At 42.9% G+C, this 24,699-nt stretch overlaps 1 protein-coding gene across 7 annotated transcripts in view; it reads left to right on the forward strand.

Moving 5' to 3' along the window:
* The window catches only part of LOC116236796 (contactin-4), a 252,850-nt gene that overhangs the window by 164,910 nt on the left and 63,241 nt on the right, over positions 1 to 24,699 (forward strand). For all 7 annotated transcript variants that reach the window (XR_016470163.1, XM_090148469.1, XM_090148468.1 and 4 more), the window contains 2 exons: positions 6,200 to 6,295; positions 22,175 to 22,378. Coding sequence is in view for 6 of the 7 variants with exons in the window: in XM_090148469.1 (XP_090004595.1) it covers positions 6,200 to 6,295; positions 22,175 to 22,378 (300 nt within the window). In the remaining variant the exon portion in view is untranslated. The remainder of the gene's footprint in view (positions 1 to 6,199; positions 6,296 to 22,174; positions 22,379 to 24,699) is intronic.

The following is a 24,699-nucleotide window of genomic DNA, read 5'->3' on the forward strand; positions in this document are numbered from 1 at the left end:
CCACGCCTCACCTGCATCACTGCACTGTTTCCCATCCTTCCTATTGCTGGGGAGCTCAGTGCGTTGGTTCTCTGGAGTTCATTTAGTGAGAATAGGAAGAGCGGTGTTTTGTCTGCTAAGAAAGGCCCCAGACTGACAGTGAACAAATTTATTTCAGTTTTCTGATGCGCCTGTTGTCAACTTATCGCATTCTTTTTGATCCACGCAAGTTTCTTGTCTACAAATGATAGCCAAGACTCAAGTGTGGAATACCAAACGCCACAGCCCATCCAATTTGTGCAGTAAATCATTAACACAATCTGGCCAATACTACAGAATTACTTGCTCTCGCTTCATCGATTCCTTTCTCTGTTATTAAAGGTTTAATACACGAGTTTTATGTTGCTTAGCTTCTTGTTATTTTGTTATACACAAACCCACTTTTTCTCAGTCCCATGGCTTTCCTTTATTGGAGACTATGGGTTTGTATTGATAGCTTCAAGAACTCTTGTTTTCATCCTGTGTCTTTTCTGTCAAAGCCTTTGCAATCATCTTGTTTGGGATCCTGTGCTACAATCCTTTGTTTTTCTATCAATCTTATACATCCTCTGTTAAGGCTGAATAGCTCACTCTACAAAAATAATAATACATTAGAAGATATAGATAGACGTAGAGATAGAGGTATTATGTTTTGGTAACTGCTTGCTATTAGCATCAACTCACTACAGCAATATCACTGATGTGTTATCAAATTTACTTCACAGAAATCTCTGGAGATAGACTTTAAGTAAAATATAGCATCAGAAAGACAATTTTTTTCTCTCTAAGCCTGACTATTAGTCACTCTTTCTTTTGGAAATTAAAATTCAGTGATGTATAAAGAAGTGATTGTTATATGTGTGTTTTGGCTAGAATATTTAAAGGAGAAATAGTTTTCATCCCAGTTCAGTAAGAATAAGAGTAATAGATAAAAACAGCATTGACAGTGTTTTTCTAATCATTAGTAAGAAATCTTAAATGTAATGACAAAGGGTTCACTAATGGTGTATGAGTTTTTGACAGCATGCCATTCAAAGAGATGTACAGCAGTGCTTCTTTCTACAGGATACAGTCACATAAATTGGCTTTCTAAAAGACATGCAGACACCTGTCACAATCAATTTGAATCATTTGCTATTCATGTAGTTTTCCATCATATTTTTGTTTTCCTATGGTCGATTTAAAATAGCCCCCTTGCAGAAAGAGGTCTGTCTTTAATTTTGGGGCTGGCATAATTACGAAAGCATTTTGGATCCTAATAATGTTATGCCACACATTAAATAAATAAATAAATAGCCTAAGAAGGAAAAACCATGGAAACACTCCTCTGGCTAACAAAGAAAGGCTAAACAGAGCTTAGCTTTCAGAAAAAATAGGGATCTCTCTGTCAGATCACCAATGACCTGAGACTCACAGCCTCCTAAGGGAAGCCTCATTGTTTCACTCTTGTTCCCAGGGCGTGCTGAGTTCAGCAGCTGAATTATTTCCACATTGTAGTCAAGAAGGGGAGTGAAGTGGGCCTGGAGTACAAATGCTCTAAATACTCTGCTTGGGCAGATAGCTTAAAAATAGAACAATCAGTGGAGCTATAAGTGAGATTGTTTGTAAACACTAAAACCACAGGTCTTCTCCCTGCTAGTCATAGTCCAGGAACCTGCAGAGCAGTGAGTAATCTAGTCCTGCTGACTTGCTGGGGCTTTGATGTACCTTCTGAAATCCTTCTTTAAAGGAATCACAGAATCACAGAATGGCCGGGGTTGGAAGGGACCTCCAGGACCATGAATCTCCAACCCCCTGCCACATGCAGGGCCACCAACCTCCACATTTCATACCACACCAGGCTGCCCAGGGCCCCATCCAACCTGGCCTTGAACACCTCCAGGGATGGATGGGGCATCACAGCCTCTCTGGGCAGCTGTTCCAGCACCTCACCGCTCCCATAGAACAGACTTTCTCTCAAAAAAAACAAACTTGGATTGCGAGGCTCACCAAGGAATTCACTAAGGGAAAAGACGTACCGAGTTTACATGCTGCATTGATTGCTTAGGGCAGGTTTGCATCCTGCCCACATCGATCATGCAAACAGAGGGACTGTTTCTTAATGGTCATCTGCTGCCTTGTGCTGTGAGCATCCGAGATGTGGAATGACCAGATTTTCACCCAAGCACACGCAGGGATCCTGGTTGTGACCAGAAGTAGTTTCTACCCATATTAGCAGCCCTCAATTCTGGTCATGTTTGCTTGTTTTCATGCATAAATATTTTTTATTGAAATTAAGACTCCTTTCTTTCTTGATCTAGGCTGTGATAGATCACAGTAATTGAAGCAATTCCCACCCTAAAAATTTTAATTAAGTTACAGAGATGCCTGCATGCTAGAATTTAATCAACTTATCTTTTCCAGACATTGTTTTGCTTCATCACGCCGTCTCCCTTCTGTTTACTGATGCTCAGTGTGTTGTATCTAGCATTCGACCATACTGTTTTACAACAGCCGTGTTTCTTATTTCTGATACAGAGTTTGTAATACCCTGTGGGGACCTTGAAATTACTTAATCATAATGTGATTATTTTCAGACTTCTTACACACTGTGTTACAAAGTCCCAGGAGCAAACCTGCGGGCAGCCCAGGTCTGTTGGTGGCATCTGCTCAGCTGCACTTCCCAATGGAAAGAGCTGGTGTTGAGAGAAGTGTGCAAGTGTCACAATCCTCCAAAGCTGAAAGCTTGCTGTCCCAATAAGTCGTGTGGGCTTTTATGGTGTGTTTGTGTGGTTGGTTTAATAACGTATAAGAACAGAAATCTTAGGCTCCTTGGGTTTTGGGGGCAAGGCAAGGCAGAATGTAGCAGTGAGTAAAGCTTCTTGGGGTCACGCACAGAACTGTGTGAATTCAGTGTCCTCCTTCAGCTGCAAGAGTTACTCTTTTTCCTGCTTTCCTATCCCTTTGATTTTTTTAATGTTAAAAGTACAGATGGTAATTTCTCACTTCCCTCCAGTCAGAGCACTGGATAACTGTGTTTTCTTGGGAAAACAACAGAAACAGGAAAAGAAGTGTTAGAGTGCTACTCCAGCCTGAAAGCCTCCCATGGGGTGGTGCCCAGCAAGCGAGTTTCAGTTTTGTCAACCAAGCAGTTTGACCTCACTGCACAGGGAATTCAGCTGTGCCAAATTTCAGTGTAATATTTTGCACCCATTTGAGCAGCAGCTTGTAAAAAAATATTTTTGCCCATTTGGCACAGCATGGGAGAGCCGAAGAACCTCTCGAATCAGCTCATCACTAATTTGTACGCTTTGCAGCCGTTCAACAATACAGAAGCAGCTCCTAAATTCTCAGGAAAGGTTGTGTAGCAAGGTGGTGTTTAAATGAAACTTCTTATTCATAACGTCTTTAAGACGTAGTGATATTATTGTTGTTAATTCATGTTACTATTTAGGTATTGCACAAATAAATTTGAAGTGTGAAGGCATCAGAATCATCAGCCCAATCAGTTTGATGAGACATTAGCTTTTTTTATAATTACCTTAATCTTGCTATTTCTTTCAGAGCCTGTTTTTAAGCACATGCATGAGGCTTTCCAGAATTGACAATTGACTTAAAAAACTCAATAGTTTGCACTGGGAATGGTAATGATGAATGCTTTGCTTTGTTTGCTGCCTCACATTGATTTTGACCATTCTTCCATCATTTCTTAGTTGATCATCCAAGCAGATTGCTCTTGGTAGCAATCTTTTCCTTTTCCTATCATAAATATATGGCTGTTTTGTCAACAAATCGGGTTATTTCCTCCCTGCAGAAAAAAATTAGAGGACAAAGTCTGCATTTAAACAACTGAGTTGTGCACTTGTTCTCCACGCTGCTGCAATCGGGAGTTGCTGGATCACCAAGGTGGCTGTTCCTTATGATTGGTAATGAAAGGCCTCTCCCATTCCCTCCCTGGTGATTAACTGAAGCATTCCCCGGGGCGCTGTTCAAGTGGGCTTAACCACGCAGGCTGGGAGCTGATGCCATTTCTTTCTTACCTTCTAAAGCAGGCCTGGGTATGGCTGTTGTAGAATTCAGAACTGAAAACAGAATTTGGTGCAAGCTCTGAGATGTTCTGTGTGGATGGATATGCATGTGGCATAATGGATTGTGCAAAGGCTGAGGAAGATCTATCTAACATGTCTAAGGCACATATAAACTGCATACAAATAATTTTTCATGTTATATATTATTTAAGACTTAGACGTTATTCTTCTGTTTTCTTCCATATCTGTGTACTACATGAGAAATGACTTTATTCTTACTACATGTGACCTCGAGTCTTTGTGAGGACCTCTGCATCCATCTCTCTCTACTTAGTTTGAGCAAACACATGCAAACTCACTGCTCAATTGGCACCCAGATTAAATTTCGATCAGTTTTGAACTCAAACCCAATTGTGAACCTTTTGTGTGCACCCATCTTGCCCAAGTTCAAAAAATGTTAGAATTACAGAATCATTAAAGTTGGAAAAGACCTCTAAGATCATCCAGTCCAACCACCAACCCATCCCACCGTGCCCACAAAGTTGTTTGGTTTTCCAGCAGAGCTGGCTGATGCAAATGGCACCATGACCCTGGTTTGGTTCTGTCTATGAGCTGGAGCAGAAAGCAGGCAGGTTAGTAACTGTTTGGTTGAGACTCTGTTTTCACAAATAATTGTGAGTTTTTTATGCGTGCAGCATCTTTTTAAAATCACACAATATTTATCAACTGAAACGCAAATTTTAAAACTGGAGTGGATTTCTGAAACAATGAAGCTTAGAGCATAGTGTATGCCAGAGCTGTGCTGGAGATCTCCTGATGCCTACTAGCACTGTGAGAAAATTCCTGGTTGTTGTTTCCAATGTAATTCCCTTTTTGCCTGTATGTTAACTGCCTTAATTTGACTCCAGCAGGATGTGTCCATGAGCAGGGCTCCCAGCATAATAGGAACCACCGATCTGCCTGATTACCCAGCTCTCACAAGTCTGATCTGTATTTATTTTCACTATTAATTTACTGTGGTGAGAGTGAAAATCTGCTCTCAGGTGGGCTGTGGTTTCAGTGGGTACCACAGGGGCATCCTCTGCTCCAGCTCAGACTGCTCCGAGGTGATGACCCACATGCTCATCTGCCTGAAATGAAGCAGTGGTTTCTCCCAATTTCTTTTCTTATGTATGCACAGTAGTGCTTCCAAAATCCGTTTTCAACAGGGAATAAAAATCAAGGCTTAATTTTTTGCCCTTTTAACATTTGAATGATGTTCCTGCTAATTCTTGCTGTTAAATATTTATCGCCCATGTTTCTTCTGGTTCCCAACTGCACTGACAACAGGTTTGCAATCTCCAAACCATGGCTCAGCCACACTGAGAGCTGAAGAAATGGAAATTGAATTGCAAGGGACTGTTAAAAGGCTGCTGAAACGACTCAGTGTGTTGTGCTCCCGCAGCAGCCGATGGTGCTGCTGAGTGCCTGGTGCTGAGCTCGTGCAGCATCAGCTCCTAGCAAGTCTCTTGAATTCTGCGAGCAAGGCAAGAGGGAGCTGCTTTTCTGCAGCATGTGGCCCCTGGAGGAGAGCAAAGGGAGAGAGGTGGAAGGAGGAATGGAATTTAATTAAAGCACTGTGTGGCTAACATAGTTATTAATGAGAGGCTTCCTTATGGGAAAGGAAGGGTTTCTGCACATGGGTTGCAAGGGCATGAGTAACAAGTTTTCTGCGGGGAAACAGAACTGGGTTAAGGCAGTAATTCTTCTTAAATGTGTAAGAACTTTCTAGCAGCATTATGAGTTGCTGGAGTTTTCTCCAGGCATTTCTTCTGCCCTGAGTAAATCGACACTTCGTCCTCACGGAATCACAGAATTGCCAGGGTTGGAAGGGACCTCAAGGATCATGAATCTCCAACCCCCCTGCCACACGCAGGGCCACCAACCATCCCACCTAATGCTAGACCAGACATGTGCCAGTCCTCTTCCCATCTTACAGCTTTGGAAACATTTTATGATTCTTTTGCTACTTCAGCAGGAGGCTGCTGCTGTTCTGTAGCCCACCCAGTTCCACAAACCTCCCGTGCAAGCTGATGCTCACTTTGTTTCCTTGTCATGCAGCAAAATCCTAATAAATCTTCTGTCCTTCTCATTAGAAAATACAATTCCCTTAATTGAGTTATTTTTCTTGGCAGATCTCGAGAACTTCAAGACCAGGGTAAGAAGCACAGTGTCCGTCCGCCAGGGCCAGGGCATGGTGCTGCTGTGTGGACCGCCGCCGCACTCTGGAGGTAAGGCAACTGCTTCTCTTGCTTTGAGGATGCAGTGGCAATGTGAAAGGTTTTCATTCTCAGGATATGCTTCAGAAGGTTCAGAGAACAGCTCTGTGGTGGTGTGTGCCTGAGGGGTTGGTTCTAAGTGGTTGCGTTGAGCAAAGAAACTGGGAGATCCCTAGTTGGGTATGAGTGCAGAGAAAGATCTTAGCTGCACTGTATCCAGGTATGTGCATAGGAGACAAGCTGAGGCCAACCAGAACAGTATGTGCATATGTAGAAGACGTGGCCGAGACCTTGTGCAACTGTCAGAGCCTTTTAATGTGACCTATGTGTATCTTCTGAAAAATAGGCTGGAGATTGTTGACAGAGCTACTTCTGTGCATGATCTTCTCAGTATTATTTTAATTTCTAGGACACTTGTTGCCTGTGTTTTTTTTCTCCCGGATGCTCAGCAATTGTCCAGGCCTCATATGATTTATTTCTGGAGGGACATTACATGCTCTTCCTGCTGTTTCTATAAGAGGAAGAGGCAAAGCAGAGTGTATAGGGAGGAGGAAATACCATGACAGCAAATTATATATTTGCAACCTTCTACTCTGAATTGCCATAAGGTTTTATTATATCAGAAGGGCTGTATTGTGTTCTTTGTGTACCTTCTGAACGTTAACACCAACAGACTGCAATAGCTGCTGCATGTGCTTACCCTAAGATGACGTGTTCTGAGAGCACGTGGTGTCTGTCAGATGCCATTCTTTGCCAGGAGCCAATAGCACAAGTATCAGTGTTCAGAGCAAGAAGGTTTATGAGGATTTTGCACTCATGACCCTAAGGAAGACAACATTTTCTCACTGGTATTTGTGGCCTGTGACCACCAACCAGCACTCAGCAAGCAGCCGTTGCAGCCTGCTGTTGTGTTGGGAGGGATTTTGGTACATCGTTGGCATCTGGTCATCTTTCAGTCATCATATTTCATGTTTCTGCATCCCTTTTAAAGGAATTTCCAATCATGCTTTGACATCTGCCTGTCCTTTGAAAGCTTGCTCGCCAGCTGGATGAGAATTGCCCAACAGCATCTTAGGGTGACAGGGAGGTGACAGGAGGCAAGCATGTTTCTGGTGCCCAGAAAGACAGGAAACTGAAGGGCAGTTATTTCCTTCTGTCGTTTGGATGAAAGATGTCTTCCTACATGGCCACATTCTACCGTCTGCTCTTATTACATCTAGTAAATTATCTTAATTGTATCAAGCCAGATCCACAATTAGTCTAAATTGATACAATTGCAGTGTTGTAACCAAGCTGGGCTGCTGTACACCCGTGGTGGTTTTCTGGTTTGCATGGAAAGTGTTTTGTGGAAAGTCAAAATAGTTCCAGGTAATTGAGAGTGAGGCCCTTGTTCTGCAGGAATTAATCTTCTCTCTGGAAATAATTTCATTTTCTTTTCCTTCCTCCCAAGGTTAGAAATAACGATGAGTTTTAGAAGTCACAACTGCAACGTTAATGCTTTTCAATCATGTGCATCGCTCTCCGTATGTCTCCCAGCGTAATAGAAACTATTTGGTCTCTAGCAGTTACTGCACAATTACCACAGCTATCTCCTGTTCCAGCTCTGGGCAGATGGAGCTTCATAAGAGAATATCAGATGTCGCTGGGAATGAACCGCGTATCGGAAAATCGCAGTGTTTCGTTGGCAGCTCCCATCCCAGGGCTCTCAGGCAGCGTTTGCAAAGCAAAGCTGCAGAGATCAGCTCCTGCCCCTGCCTCCCTATGCTGCCTCTGAGTGTAACTTTGCAATGATTCAACGTTGTGATGCGGCGGTCAGGTTAGAAGTGAGGAGTAATGCATCGAGCTGAAAGTGTGAGTGGCAATTAAGATGGAGGAAACGCAATTACTTATTTTGGAATTTGATTATGACAGCAAAGCTAACTTCATCATCCTTCCAAAAGTGCCTGGGGACATTCATGACCAGCACAGAAACATAGGACTGGCTGGGAAGAATTCTACATTATGGCTTTTTAATTTTTTTTTTTTACTGTAACTTTTATTCTGCATTTAAAATTTCATATTAAAAAAAAATAAATAAATAAAAGAGCAGGCAGAACAATTCAGCTGGAATGTAGCTGTTGCTTTGATTGAGGGTATTCAAGAGAAAGGAAGAAGCCTGAAAAGAACGAGAAACCAAGACCTGGCCTGCTGCTGAGCACTGGGTGTAGGTTATCCCTCTGGGTGCCAGAGCTGCAGGCACAACAATTCCCTCCTATAGGAGAAATTCCCAGTTGTGTGCAGTTTTCCCTCAGTTTTGGGGTGACTCAGATGGCGGAGCTCAGGGCTGCCCTTATCTGTGCAAATTCAGTAATTGAAATCTGTTAGAAGGGAATCATTCCTTGTCCACTGTTGTTGTTGGTCATCTTGGTCTTAAAAATGCGTTGTTGTACTGAAATTCAAACATCCATCTGCTTTCAGGCCTTCATCCTTTGGGCTGTAATTCACTGCTTGGAAATACCCATTTTTTAAGAGCTGGTGTTTGAAAGTGGAGTTATGTTAGCCTACATACATAAGTTGTTGGGAGGTTTTTTCTTCATAATCATGCCAAATGTAAAGCTTCCTATTACTCAGGTGTTACTAGGAATTCCTCTTGAAAGCCAGTCCAGATAGTTAACAGATATTTCCACCATCATAAAGTGGAGCACGTAGGGCTTGTGAGGGCAGCATGGGCATCTCCATGAATTGCCCCAGTTTTTATTGTAACACAGCTTGGAGGTTCAACATATGAATCCAGGCTGCTTTCCTCCTCGCTTTTGTCAGGTCAGTGCGTCCTGGTGTTCCACTGTGTTAAGCAGCATCGTGATGTAAGAGCCTCCTATGATGAAGTGCTTGCTGAGTGCTGGAAATTGGGAAAATAAATGTTTATCTGCAGCTCAGGAAGTTGCTGAGCTGAAAAAGAACAAATGCAAATCAAACATTTGCTTCGGTTGTAATTTCTCCTTTTGGAACCTGAGCCCCTAAAGCCCATCCTGCTGTATTGATGGCATCTTGTCTGCTTTAAGTTTTTAATTACTTTTCTCCCCTTCTCTACTTGTTCTCTTGCACTAAAGTGTAAGAAATAGTAGAAAAATGCCTGCCTGTGTTGTTAGCATTTGTCTGAAATAATTATTTGGAGCACGTAGGATTCTCCCTCATTCTTTCCACTGCTTTTTTAATCAAAACTTAACGATGGTCGTGTGTCAGCCAGTCTGTGAAGCTCTATGGAAACGTAATGTAAGAGTAAATATTGGTGTGGGAATGTGGCATGAGGTGCAAATGTAACAGCATGATGAGCAATAGGAGAAGTGTAAGCAGTCAAGCTGTAGACAAGAAAAGATGATTGAAAGTCCTAAATGTATTTGTGTAATTCCAGTTTGGCTTCAGTGAGCGTTCATTGTGTATGTGATCCAGAGGTTATAGGTGATAAAGCACAGAATTCAACCCAGGGTTTGAATAAGAATATAGATATTTGTGGAAGGGCTGCAGGAATACTCTCCCTGCATGGTTTCTTCTGGAAATGAGCTCTGTTACAGCTGAGGATGACTTCCCCTGAAACACCACAAAACTTTTCCAGCCCTTATGGGGCTGCAACCACACTGGATCCCAGTGGCAGCTGCTGCACACTACAGCAGCATTCACGAGGCTCTTCTACCTGGCAGAGCTTATTAAGTACTTAAATCACATGCAGTAACAGTTCTGGAAACGTAAGGAACATCAGAAAGTTTTCATGACTGTTTCAGTGAGCCCTAGGTGTGGTATCTCAGCATTCCTCAGGCTGAGCCGTGTGATTTGGGTGCCATAAAAACGATGCTGTATTGCTTTATGTTCTCAAAGCTCTTCTAGATCAATACTCCCTGCTGCCTATCTTCCCAAGAGCTGCATGAATAATTGATCTGGGGGCCTTGCTAGCTAAAATGAAAACAAATATACAAAAAATAAGTTGGGTTTGTCCAGAGCGTTTCATTCCATATTAAGCCTTTTTATTGCATTGAGGTATATTTAGAAACATCGAAGCATTTTGAAATGTCAAATAGACTGTTTACTTTTGAAGCTGTTGGTGAAAACATTTTTACTTTGTTTGGATTATTTTGGTTTGGGTTTTTTATGACACTGTTAATCAAGTTTGGCAAGATACGTTTATTGGGAAGATAAGAGAAGAAAAAAAAGAGCTCCCTCACCCCTTCCCAGCCAAAAAAATATGCATTCAGCACAAAGTAAAGCAAGTCCTCTCTGATGTTTCTCAGGGCTCTGAACACAAGTCTGTAAGGAATGAGCCCAGGGATTATCTGGAGGTCACTGTGCTGCTGACTTGATCTCCAAAATATAAACGATCAAAACATTTTCTGCGCCAAATAGCTGTTTTTGTTAAAGCGTGTGGGAACTGAGTTACTGAGCTGCAACTTTAGTCGGATTCATTTGGTGTTTCAGGACAGGATTCATGCATGTTTTACCTACAGTTTTCAGCTACCTTCTGTCATCCTTGGTGTTTCATTGTGAGCCTGAATGCTAAAGCAAAAGTCATAGGAAGGTGTGCAAGTTTCACGTGGCCATTGGTAGCGCATCCATAAACATGCAGAAGACCAAGCTTGTAAATCCAGCCCTAAAACCCATGCTGTCCCTGTCTGTGGGGAGATAAATGAATTTGGCTTTGAGGCATTTATGTCTTCACTTTTTTTTTTCCCCCCATCCCTAGATTTTCTTATCTTTATGGAAGATCTGTATACACAACGCTCTCATGACATCTGCCTTCCTGCCCTTGTGAGAAAATCCCATAGAATAAAGGATTTTGAATTTCCAAGTGCGGTGGGAAATGATGAATGTACATGGAAAAGTGTCTCTGGATTACTCAGCTATTTAAGCATTGTGCTCTTTGCATTCTCCAGAGGCGTGGTGCATTCTGAGGTCTGCCTTTTCATAGCCTGTACCACCACGTCTACTGCTTTTTCCTCACTCAATCTATCTCAGTAATCTATGGAAAAGAATAAACTGATAGCTACTTTGAGTGGCTTAAATATGCTTACAGTGCTTGAATGTGCGCTATAAACTTGCTGACGTTTCTACAGGATGTCCTGTCCCCCTGCCCACATGCCTGTGGCCACTGAAGATGGTGCTCCAGGTCCTTCTGTGCCAGCATTTGTTTCTGTAGAAAAGCCCTAGACAGAACTGCTTAGTTTTGAAGGTATTTGTCCTTATTATTATACAAAAACAAAAGCCAGAGGAAGAGTTGTCAATCTGTTTGCAGCACCCGTTTTCTAGATGTGCATCTGGATGTCCATCTCCCCAAAGAGGAGAGGATTTATTAAGGTTCAGTTGTTCAAATGCCATTACTGCTGTTGGAAGTACACCTGTGTAGTCTCTGTCTGTGAGCCGAAATGTTGACAGAGAGTTATTTTCACATCTTTTCATGTAATGGATGTGTTCAGGTTTTTCCTGCTCTCTCCTGCCTTTTTTCCCCTGATAGCTGAGAGAACTTTTAGTTCTGTTGCACAACTTAATCGAGTAGAACTAACGAAATTTTAGCATTTGACAGAAGAGATGGCAATTCTGATTTCATCTCAATCTCAGCCTTTCATGCTGCATGGTAGGTAGTGAAGTGTAGACACCAGGCATGTTTTCAGAAAGCACTTTACTGATTACAGTGGTGCTAAGACCACTTCTGTGCTCTGCAGAAATAAATGATTAGGGCCTGGCTTCTCCTCTGGTCACATTTTCTCTCCTTTTATCTTTTTTTTTTTCTTCTTTAAGCAATGATGGGCACTTCGATGGCTGGAAACAGTGGAAATGTTTGGGCTAAGTATGGCTGATAGGATTTTCAGCCATTTCCATGCCATCACTAGAGCAATGTATGGGAGCCTTCCCCCCGAGCAGGTTAGAGTTGTTGGTCATGTTCTCCACTGCTGCCCTTAGAGTCAACATTAAACAAAGCTGATGTTAAAACTTTGACAAGTATTTAAACAGTCAGCCTTGAAAAAACAACGGAATGAGGAAAAAAAGGTATCTCTAAATCACTGACAGCCAAAGAGGCCAAGGACGTTTCCATCTCATGTCTGCCTGACTGCAGCTGATGATTTGTTCCATCCAAACAAGGCTGGCCTGCTCTGCCTGCTGTGCAGCATCGATGCCAATGAGAACTGCTGGATGCTGTGGGTCAGCACGCGTTCCTGTAAGTGTTAAATCAGCTTCTCGGTGCTGGATGCTTCTCTTATTCCCACACATTCCCATTAAGGCGATATCCTTCGAGGAATGAAAAATTTGAGTCAGACAAGTACCATTGCTTTTCTGTATTTGTTGCAATGACAGTGCTTCTCCTGCCCTGTTTCTTGCATGCCAGGTGACCTGAGGTGTTTTATGTCCCCATCCCATTTCACCACACTAACCTAAATATTCAGCCTTTGCTTCCCTGCATTTCTTTCTAGTGCAGTGTGCTCAGAGGTTTGTAAAGATGTACTTCTTGCACTTCTTGCACTTCTTCTAAAAGCCCAGAGCTGTTCTCTTGCCTTTTGCCAGTCAGACTGCCATACTACCCCACTTCTTCCTTCTTGACGCATTAATAGTTTCTCTTCTTTCATTCCTATCTTAAAGTCTTTATAAACCTTTGCTGCTTGGTTGAACTAGGTTCCAATTAGCAAGAAGTTAATTTAGAGTATCTCACAGGCAATGTGGTTATAAAAGTTCCATTTCTCCAGGAAACCAAGCAAAAAATCTGCGAAGCTGATGGCCAAGCGTTGATTCATTGCTTTAACTCCTTCTCAAAATGCCACAAGGTCACTGAGCAACCTTCATGGGATGCTACAAATGTTGAAGCCAAAACAGGTGCAGGTAAAGCAGTCCCTTGTGGTGGCAGAAGAAAGGATAGAAGTATTTTGCATTAGTACAGACCAGTGCAGGTCTTGGCTTGTTTGAAATCACCCAGCACTGTTGGTGGAGCAATGGTGAAGTAGAATTGTGTTCTCCACAGGCTGAGGCTCGGCCCACAAGTGTCTTTCTTGGAACAGGAAAAAAACAAACTAAATTGAGTCAAGATCTAGGAGTTGGAGAGTGAGTATTGCAGATATGCTGGCAATGGAAAAGAGATGGAAAAGAGTGCCAGGCAGTCACAAATCACAAAAAAAAAAAAAAAAAAAAAAAAGCTTTTCAACCTTTTCCAAGGTTTTTTGGCTTAACTGGTGCATATCTTGGACCTTAAAGTAACAGCTGATCCATGCTGTTTCATACATGTAATATACCATCAAATATGCTTTGAGGGAAACAGTGCAACAGTAAGAATACCTGACTCTTCTAAGAGGAGAAATTGATTAATAGTGACCACGTATAGCAGCCACGTAACCCCATGCAGCAGTTAAATTTGTGCTTCTCTAGGAAGCTGGCTGTGTGACCTGTGCCTGGCCTGCGATCTGCCCTGCTTCAGCAGGACTGGGTTTTGAGAGCAGGAGTTGCAAAATAGGTCACAGTTGAGGACAGGATTTCACACAAGCATTCAGACCCCGATTTTCATCTGCCGTACATCATTTATTCTCCTTCGGCGTCAGCAGAGCTGCTTCACTTCCTGGCTGGGGAGGTTCAGATTCTGTAACTTTGTGATGCAGTTTTAAGTGAGACAGCAGATTTCCTTATGTTTTTGCCCTCTTATGGTGTGCTGTGTGTTTGTGCCCCAGCTGGACTGGCCCAGAGTGGGCAGTGAGGTGGGCTGGTCAGTGCTTGTAACTCCTGAAGAGAGGAGGCTCATCTTTTCAGTACGGACCTTGGAAATAATAAGGATAGTGACATTAATGGATTTTTTATTTATCAGTGGCAGCTCATGACATGTTTAAAAAGAGATAATCTGCAAGCTAGTCACATGGTGCATTCCCCTGTTATATTGCTTTTGCTTCTAAATGAAGATTGAAGTGGTATTGGAAAAGGTAGCATAGACAGAGGCTGCCTAAAGAGTGAAATCTGTCATCTGACAGAGTTCAGTCAATAGGCATTTATCCAAAGTCCTAACATCTTGTGATCTCCATGCAAAATAAATTAGGGATGTGAGGACAGCTCCCAGGCTCTTCTAACCATTTTGCCACAACCCTTACCCCCCCTCACCCCACTGTAAATGGCCACTGGCACCACACTCGCAGGGTCAGCCAGGGTCCGATCTGCTCTCAGCTCCCTTGGGATGCTCATAACATCAGCACTGCATCTCTAATTCTGCAGTCAGATTTGAGTTTCCAGATCTCTGAATGCAACTGCTGCTCCACGCAGAAGTCCTTCTCTCTTTCCTGCTGAGGTGTTGTTTTGTAGCTAAAAAAAATAAATCAGGTCATTGGGTTGAGCATTTTCTGTTATCTGGTGCACGCATTTCAATGTGCAACCATGATGTTGCTTTTAACTGATGTATGTCAAAACACTGTCTATCAAATGTGTAGGGTTTTTTTTTTCCCTATGTTGTAGGGAGGAGTGGTGTGGCATTGCGTATGGAGATATCTGTGCAGTGATCTCCCCTAAAGGACACACTGCCCACCCTCCTTGCTTGGCCAAATATTTCAACCTTGGAGCTGATTGTAATAATTCACTGCAGTTACCAAATGCTCCACATCCAACTTTGTTTTTTGAAAGGTTTGATCTAATCTCTTATAGCTACAGTAAGAGGCTGATCAAAGGTACTGAAGGCTGGTATTAAAGGATTAACTAGGTCACATTGAAATATGTTTTAAAATAAGCCCAGGGACCTTTAGCTTTACTGAAGCAAGTGCACAAAAAAAGGAAGATTTTTAGGCTAACTCTCCCTGGCTTTAAACAGAAAACAAACTGATGGATTAAATCTGCGAGTCATTCCTTAAGGTGATATCTGCAGCACTCTGTGTAGAACAAGCTGGGAAATACAAGCAATGATTGAATCTTGCAGCTCAGAAATGTAGTGCAGAATTAACATGCAGAGCGTCATTTTTGTACATGCTCAGCTTACAGCATACTTATTCTCATTTGATGTTTGCCCATAAGTAACTAATAGCTTCAGTCGGGCCCCCTGTGTCTTTTATTTTGGCTCTTCCTCCTTTCCCTTTGCTGCTGACTGTGTCTGTCACAGAGGTGCTTTGTTGGTTCCTTTGTGTTCCATGGTGGGGATGCTGATGCTACTCTGTAGAACGTATTGAGCTATTATTATTGTGGGTTTCTTTTAACCTACATTTCTTCATTGAGATCAGCTTAAAAACAGAGTGAGCATCATAAAGCTTGGTGGAAGAAACATCAAATCATCTGGAGCTAAATGAAACCAAGCATGCAACTTGTAGGTGTGAAACCTGGGCAGGTTCTCTGGTTGTTGTTAAATGCACAACAAGGTTCCCCAAAAACAGAATAACTCTTGGGACAATTGCAGTCTGAGTTTGTTTTGGGGTTTCTTTCATTCTGGCAAGACCAGCTGTACGTTCCTGTAAGATAGTTTATTAGGTTTGTCAAGACAAAACCTGTCACCCTTTATGCCACATTGCTGTAGGTGTGGGATGGTGTCTGCTTCCCATCAGGCCTTTTTGAAATAGGTTTGTTTATTTAGCTGTAGTAAATACAGTAGAATGAGACTCTCAGCAACATTTTCCATTCAGTCATAGATAAAGGCTGCTGCTGATTTCTCTCCCTGGGGGAATTTCAGGTTAGAAATTTGTCACAGTCCCAAAAGGCATGGTGCAGCACTCATTAATGCTTACAGTGCCACGCAGGCGGTGTAGCCAGCCATCGACTGGGGCTGGAGGCTGTTAACGAGAGATAAGCCAGGTCAATTATGTGCAGCCATCAAATATTTAACTATTTTAGATACTGACAAATGGAGATGCAGCAGATGCAGGTGATTATTGATTGGGCTTCAGGTAATGAGGACCTCTCACCTTTTCTATTACTCTCACCTGGAGCTCCATGTGCTGGGCGGGCATGGAGTCACGGGGCCAGGAAGCAAGCACAGCCCTGACCATGTTGCAGATGGCTGTGTGCCACAAAGCTTGGCCAGTTGGTGCATTTTCCTTATTTGTGCTTCTGATTCATTAATGTGAGTGACATCAATTTGTGTATTTGCATTGTTTGTGACTGAGAGGATGGCAAGCTCTGATAACGGGCGTTGGAAATTGCACTCACTGCGTGCGTTTTCATGCATGAGTGTGTACAGTATATCCAGCTTTCCTGCTACCATAAACCAGTGCCAGTACACGCAGGGGCACAGTTATGTTTGCAGGAGTTACTGCCTCAAAGTGAAGAGGGACTGTTTGCTTGGTGTGGAGATGACAGCAGTGCAACCTGCAGCATCACTCCGTTGTCTTCTGGTGCATTATGCCCTGCTAGACCTTGTGGGGAAGTTGTAGTGTCAGTATTGGAGGGTTTTAAGAAAAGCTTTGAAAAACCACAGAGGTGCTGTAGTTGTGATTTGTCGTACCTCAGGATGGAGAGATGACCTCTGTCTGCCTATCGCCTTCTTTGGTTTCACGTCTTCGTAACAGTTCCCATCTCATTAACCCCCTTACCTTACTGCTTTACACCCTCATGGATCTGACCGTTCCTGGCTTTGTGTCTGATTGGTTTCCAGGAGTGTGGTGTTGTATGGCAGTGTCCTTTCCTGTAGCTGCTTATAACACAGTTTCAGGTAAAACCTGTAAATAGCAAAGCATCCTCCTGCTTATCCTTCAGATGCTTCCTAATGTGCCTCATAAAAGCTTTTTACTTTCTATAAAGCTGCTGGGAACGAGGATGGGTCTCAGTAACGCTGTAGCTGTTCTTAAACAATGTGGGTGAATACTCTGTGGCAGATAATTCTGCTTTCTTTGTCAAAGACCAGATCGTCATTGGCCCTAATTGACCAGTGGTGCTTTTGTACTTCTCAAAGCTAAATTCTGGATGTTGATTCACTCGTATTAAGGGTTTATTTTCCTGTCTGCAAGGATAGTTCATATCTTCGTTTGCCAGTGGTTGACTTTTGAGTAGCGGCAGTGTCAGTTTTAGTACAGATGACTGTTTAGTCAAAAATATCTTATTAACTTTAGATTAATCTTGTCCATTATTCATGACTCCTTTTATTAAAATGTGCAGTTGTGGCCCAGAAGCAGCGCTTCTACCTGGCTGCCCTGCAGCACGGAGCTGAGGGGAGAGCTGTCGAGCAGTGTTCGCACCCAGGTTGATTCCTTTAAATTATGCGGCAATTATTTAAGAAGAGGAGATAAAAAATTGATCCAAAGTGCTGGCAGGGCAATGAAACGGGCTATGGGATCACAAAAGAAATGTGTACAATGCATAATTCATGCAGCTCTACTGTTATAATAAAACCACGAAGGAGAACAAGTGCCAAAAACTCCAGGTGTGACACTGAGGTTGCAGACAAACAGGTATGGGTGGAAAGGAGCATTGGGGTTGGGTAGGGCCGGGTGTGTGGTAAGTAATGCCAGGAGTTCATCTTTCCCTGACAGTCCTTTGTCTTCTCTTTCACACCGCATGCTCATGCAAACAGCTGTAGTGCATTAAGCCTCCTGGTCAGCTGGTTGTGTTATTCAGGTGGGCTAAGGAGTTTGATTAAGCAACCAAATCCCAGTGATGTTTGAAGTTAGGAATGTCCCCTACAAGCAGTCAGCAAAATTCAGTAAGGTGAGAATACCAAGTGAATTCACAAGACGTTTGTCAGGTGATCAGTTGCACTTTATCATTGCCTAAATTTACTGTCACTATCAAAACAATCTGTTAGTACCACTTGAGAGAAATTTAAACACCAAGAAATGGAAGCAATTGGAGCAAAAGCAGAAGAAAAGCTGTAAATTGTCCTCCAAAAACCATTCTGTTATGAGGTTTATTTGCTGTCACCATCAGCAGTTCCCACTCCAGCCCTGTGCAGAGCACAACCCCAGAGCACAGATCCCATATGGTTAACTGCCATGCTTGGCTTATGGGGTGAGACCAAGAAGAGTGCAAACCTAACTCAATGTGTTCGCCACACCTGAAGCTCGGTTGTCCTTAAGGATAGCATAGCAGGATGATCCTCACCTTTCATTACAAAACATCTCAAAATAATGCACTAATATGCTGTATTTCTGCCGTTCTATCTCGGGTTGCTTGGGACTGTTATGCGGGGAAGGGATTCTTCATGTTCTTAATTTCACATCTGTTTCTTGCAGCGTGGAACAAAGCATAATTTTTACGCTTTCCGGGAATTGCTGCTGAGCTTTTGTTTCACATTGAATAATAGTTCCCGCCTGTCTGACTTGAGAGTGACATAGTAGGTGATAATATATAAATTACAGGAGCTGTTAATGACAGGATTAATCTCTGCAACTTTCAGTAAAGCCTATAAAAACTAACAGTGTATTGTACCACACTGTTCTTATTAAAAATGATCAATTATTCCTTTTTTTTTTTTTTCCCCAAATATTAATTTCAAAATTTCATTCTCCCATTCAGCTTTATGGTAACTGTAATCTTGATATTTTAATAGCTGATCCCACAATAGCTACGGAGGCCTTTTTACAGCCAGTATTTCCCCACTCGACCATGTCCCTCAGTACAACATCTGAACGTTTCTTGAGCACCTCCATGGACGGTGACCCCACCACTCCCTGGGCCTACTAATGGAACAGTCTTCTCCAAATTAAAAAGCAGAAGTTTGTAATAAGTTCCTGAAATATATAGAGTATAATGTGTAATTAGAACCATGAATTGCTTGTTACCATCTGTTCTTTGTGCTGAAAGAGTGCTTGTCTGTAACTTGGTAAACGTTTCCATCACCCACAGCCACCAGGAGCTATCTCAGGCTGTATTTTAAGTGTCTGTTTACACAGATCTTACAAATTGCCTATGGGATGTGAACTGTCTATCACTTCCAGAGCAATTAGTATCTGAAACCTTATCAAAAAGAAATCCGTCAAGTTTGAAAAGCCATAAATATTGCACTAGGATCTCTAAGGAAATCAAAGTGAGTTTGATACAGTATTTATTTACATGTTGCCACACAAGCAAATGCACTTACAGAGACTCCAGTCTGCCTTGTCTCCTGTGCTTTATACTCCATCAGTCCCGTGTTATTTTAGCAAGACAATTATCCAGTTGTTTCAGCTATCCTCTAGCAATAATGGACTGCTCCAAGTATGTCAGGCTGAGTAATTCAGGCGGCTGCATCTTTGTGCAGTGGTTTATTTTAATGAAAGGAAGGAAGAATTGTGACATAAGATCTTTATTATGTCCAGCGTTTGGATTTGGAGTTCCTTAGTTTTATGTAGCGAAACCAGGATTACCTGAAGCCTTTTGGAGAGGTTCTGAGGGTTCACACTCCATAGAAATAGGTCCCCTTTAGTGCCTTTGGTTGTTGGAAGAATCCATGTTCTTTTCCATTGTGGTGCCCTGACCTCCTTACTCCTGCAGTACTTCGCATCTGCTTTCTTCTCTCCTGTGTCCTCCCTACCAGGGTTTCCAGCCTCTCACGTTTCTCAGATGGCACGTATACACAAGACTTGTAACTAAGGTCTTGAGTTTTAACTGCAGTTAACCACAGTCTTGAGTCTAAACTCTGGTGAGGTGGAGGTCAGCCTGTTCTCCCATGTGGCTTACAGTAGGGCTAGAGGGAATGGCCTCAAGATGTGCCGGGGGAAGTTCTGGTTGGATATTATGAGAAGTTTCTTCTCCAAAAGAGCGGTGCTGGAATGGGCTGCCCAGGGGGTGATGGAGTCACAGCCCCTGGAGGTGTTCAAGAAGCATTAAATGTGGTACTGAGGGATGTGGTTTAGTGGGGTAATATTGGTCGTAGGTGGATGGTTGGCCTGGATGACTGTAGAGGTCTTCTGGAGCCTTGGTGGTTCTGTGATTCTAGAACAGAGCCTAGGAAAAGCTACTACAGCTTTCTTAAGAATGGAATGACAGTCTTGAGAATGAAAGCAGATGGGCTCTTCATTGCTCTCACCAACAAAGAGGCAAGAACTACTTTAGCTGAAGGTGTCTTTAGCCCAGTAGCACGTGGATATAGCCTAGTAATAAAAATATTTAATTTGGAAATTAGTGGGTTCTAAGCAATTAAAGAAAAAACAACTTCCACTGGAAAAGCAGGAGCCAAAAACCTTGGTGCTTCTGGGTTGTTTATGATGGGAGCATGGAACATCCCGAGGAAGGGCAGGGTAGGACAGGGATTGCTGATCCAGGAAAACCCTCCCAGTTTTGTGTTTTTATGAAGAACGTGTGATTGATTCACCATTTCTCAGTCAACAAAGTTACAAAGTTTGGGGGGCTTCAGTGGATGCCTGTGATGTGGAGGTTTGTTCAACTCTAAATGCCTCTGTGTGCTCCACAGCAGGGTTGTTTATTTGCCATTACTGGGTGCTTCTGAGCTAACAAGATAATTCTTCACCAAAAGTAAATTAAAAAAAAAAAAAATGAAGAATAAAAGAAAAAAGATAATAAACTACGTGCAGAAAATAATAAGCCAACTGAGAAGTGCTACCTTGTTTGTTCTGAGTATCCTCTTGGCATCAGCATGACGTTACTTACAATTAGATGCACATGTGTAAATACGATGATTAGATATTCCTACATAAACATAATTATCATAACTTCCTAAAAGTCTAAGTAGGCACTTTATAATCCTGTTGTTAAAAATAAATAAATAAAAGCCCACAAACTGCATTCAGCCCCTTGTGTGTGTAAACAGTGGAACGTGAGGGCAGAATATATTTTTCCAAAATACCTAATGGTAGTGGAGGTCAATTACAGTTATGACTCATTAGAGTATTAAACTAAGAATGTGCTTTTTAGTGTAATTACTGTTGCCTTAGAAAACTACAACAATCTTGCACTCGCTTGAGTTCTTCAAGCATTTCTAGTGGGTTTGCATATTAGTCTTAGGCAAATATAATAGGGTTATATTGTATTAACCTCACTTACAAAATGCAACCACTTGCAGCATGTCTCTCAGTTAGTTCTTATGGCCAAATAACTTCTAAGGATGCCTTACAAAGAGTGTTTTCTAATTAGACACATAGAAGATTACAGCTGCTTAATTTGGTGTTCAGAATTTTTTGCTGATTCTGGAATTCCAGATGAATGAAATGTATGGAGTATGATATCACAGTTTGGCAGATCCTCCTCCAAACTCCCTTTAAACGAAAAATGAAAAGAAAAAAAAAAAAAGCAAAACTAAGAAAGAAGGAAAAAAAGGCATAAGGCAGGAAGGCAGAAATGTTTGTGACAGAAGTGGAATTGCTATAAAATGTATTGTACTCTTGATTGGAAGAACTGTAAAGAACATTTCAAGAGAACTGAGATCTACATGCAGTCCCAGAAGTGTCATAGAGTCATAGAATGGCCTGGGTTGAGAAGGACCACAATGCTCATCCAGTTCCAACCCCCTGCTATGTGCAGGTCGCCAACCAGCAGCCCAGGCTGCCCAGAGCCACATCCAGCCCGGCCTTGAATGCCTGCAGGGATGGGGCATCCACAGCCTCCTTGGGCAACCTGTTCCAGTGCCTCATCACCCTCTGGCTGAAAAACTTCCTCCTAATATCCAACCTAAACCTCCCCTGTCTCAGTTTAAAACCATTCCCCCTTGTCCTGTCACTGTGCACCCTTGTGGGTGTGCTCCTTTCAAGTACTGGAAGGCTGCATTGAGGTCTCCCCAGAGCCTTTTCTTCTCCAAGCTAAACGATCCCAGTTCCCTCAACCTTTCCTTGTAGGAGAGCTGTTCCAGGTGTCACGCTGGGAAATTTCTGGCCATAAATGATGAGAACTTGCAAAATGTTTGCTATTTGGTCATTTCATGGGCTGTGTGATGTATCTGTGTTCCCTAACCGAGGGGAGCAGGGTGCAAATCATTTTTGGGGCTCTAGTTAAGGTTTGGGCTGGAACCCTTCATCAACCAAGGGTAGTCACCAGAACTGATGGTCCCTATGCTTCCAGAGCTCACCTACGCCTGGATCTTCAATGAGTACCCATCGTTCGTGCACCAGGACAACCGCCGCTTCGTCTCGCAGGAGACGGGGAATCTGTACATCGCAAAGGTGGAAGCTTCAGACGTGGGCAACTACACCTGTGTGGTGACCAACACAGTGACCAACAGCCGGGTCCTGGGCCCTCCCACCCCGCTCATCCTCAGGAACGACGGTAGGACTTGTTTGGTTTTCTTTGGCTGTCACGCAGGATTTAAGGAACGGCCTCAAATATTTCCATGTTAGAATGGAGGGATTTTCCCTTTCACGGAGCTTTGTGAGACCTGTGGTTTAGCTGTTGTTTCAGCCTCCTTCACACTGGTGGGTTTTGTGATGCTGTGGCCAAGGTTGCTATTTCCATCGTTGGAAGAACTTTCTTAGAACAGATTTTGGCTGTACTGTAGTTTTGTTCATTTTACGCAGCCCAGAAGTGTACAAAAGCACTTTTGTTTCGGTAACTGTTAGTTCAGGCTGTATTTCCCAGCAGAATCCATGCTATTTTTAGTAGTTTGTGGAATAATACTAAAAAAAGAAAAAGAAAAGAAACCAAAAGAGGATTTCTAAATTTATACAGGCAATTGATTTGTATCATAGTCATTTCTAAGGAGATAAGAAAAATAAATTTGCATGTTAATTTGAAGCGTCTGTTTAAAGGCTAGCATTTAGGACATTGGTTCCAGAAATAGAAACGTATTATTAGAAACTTCTTTTGGAAGACGATCAGTTGTCACCTCGTGGTATTTCACAAAGATTCCTCCTGTGTAGGACAGGGATGTGGTGCTGCCAGCTGCAGCCGTCCATCTGTGATAAGAGAGGTCCCACGGTGGGGTGTTGGATGGGCTGGGGTGCTGAGCAGTGCCCCTGTTGTGCTGGGCAGGGTGAGGACAGCTGCTCTCCTGTGCCTCAGATCCGCTCCCCTTACAGCACACCTCTACAAATGCAGTGGTTCAAGTGGCAGCAGACGTGGCCCTGAGTCCAGTCTAAGTCATCACACCAGCTGCTCTGAGGAAAGCAATTCCATCCGGCTGAAACTAAGATGGTGTGAAAGACAGGGAGGAGTATTGAAATTCATCTCGTGTTAACATTTTCAGCGCTGAACGAGAAATGTTGGTAGGTGTTAAATAGGCAACATTTTTCTGCAAGCCTTACCTAGCGGAAAGCGCTTCCATTTGTCAGAACTGAGCTCAGTGCCTGCTCTGTTTCTGAAGCAGAGGGTAATGCTGCGATGATTGGGAGTCATCCTGATTGTCAAGTGCATTGCCAAGGGCTCTACCCCAGCGCATCGCTCCTCTGCACGCACTCAGCTTTATTTACAGAGACCAATTGCCTTCCCGAGGTAATTCGCAGGAATGTTCTCTGATTCCTTTGATGTGCACTCTGCTGTTTATTATAGATATGAAACTTTAATTGAACCTCTGAGGAGCTCCGGAATGCATTCCTGAGTTAAACAGCAAAGGTGCTGTAATGTCTGTAGAGCCACGGATGACAATAATCAAAAGTTGAACGTGCGTTTTAAAATAGGAATGCACTACTGTGAGACGCAAACTTCATTTTAAGAATCTGCAAGGCTCAGTTTTTCATTCCACTTAGAGTAACCCTATAAAATCTGAATAGAACACAGTGTCATGCTTGAAAAGAGAAATTACATATGAAATACATATACTCTGAATGTGGGACCAAGAGGAATGAGTGAAACACGAGGCACATGGTGCTGCCACTGGCAAATGTGTCATGTTTATTTTTTGTATTCCTGTTTGGCATGTCCAGCAATATACGTTATTTGCTTTACGACACTATGTCATTAAATCAGTACCCTCAGAGGCTGGTTCATCAGCAGTTAGTGTTTCAGTTCCATTTAACTTCAATTAGTGAATTTAATGGGGAAAAAAAGCATAATGTGCCTCCCTGGATTAATGTAAGTCACTGACCTGCTCCCTCCACGTGGGACTCCTGTGCAGCTCCGGGGGGGGATTTCAGGGGGGGCTGCAGCACTGAGACCCTCAGCCTGGGCTGGGGCTGCTGACCACCTCCAGCGAACCGTGCACAAAGGAGATTGGCATTACACGTGTTGGAGGTACTGCCTGACTGGCTTTGTTTTGAAATACATGCCGTGAATTCTGAAAAAAGACTTCACAGAAATCTCTGAAATTTGTTTTTCTCAGAAATCATAGCTGGTGTTCGCTTTGTGGCCAAAGCTCCAGCACCCTTCTCCCTCCCCCCTCCCAGCCCAGCATCCGCTGCCCTCTCTGGGCTGCAGTATTACAGGGCTGGGATCACTGCCCGAAGGCTGGGAGTGACCCTAAAGCCTGAAGGCATCCACCAGGAGCACAGCTCTCAGTGCAGCTGAGAAAGAACAGGTATCTGTGAGTTCCAAGCGTTTGCCTGGCACCTCTCTGCTGCAGTCCCAGTGCCGCAGCAGCCCTTCTGCAGTGCTCCACTTCTTCTCTTTAAAATGCACTTCGGGTTTTTACATCAAAATTAAAACAGTAATAGTGG

This window comes from Phasianus colchicus, chromosome 11 (assembly GCF_987193195.1).
Source record: "Phasianus colchicus chromosome 11, bPhaCol1.hap1.1, whole genome shotgun sequence".
In the NCBI taxonomy this organism is placed as follows: Eukaryota; Metazoa; Chordata; class Aves; order Galliformes; family Phasianidae; genus Phasianus; species Phasianus colchicus.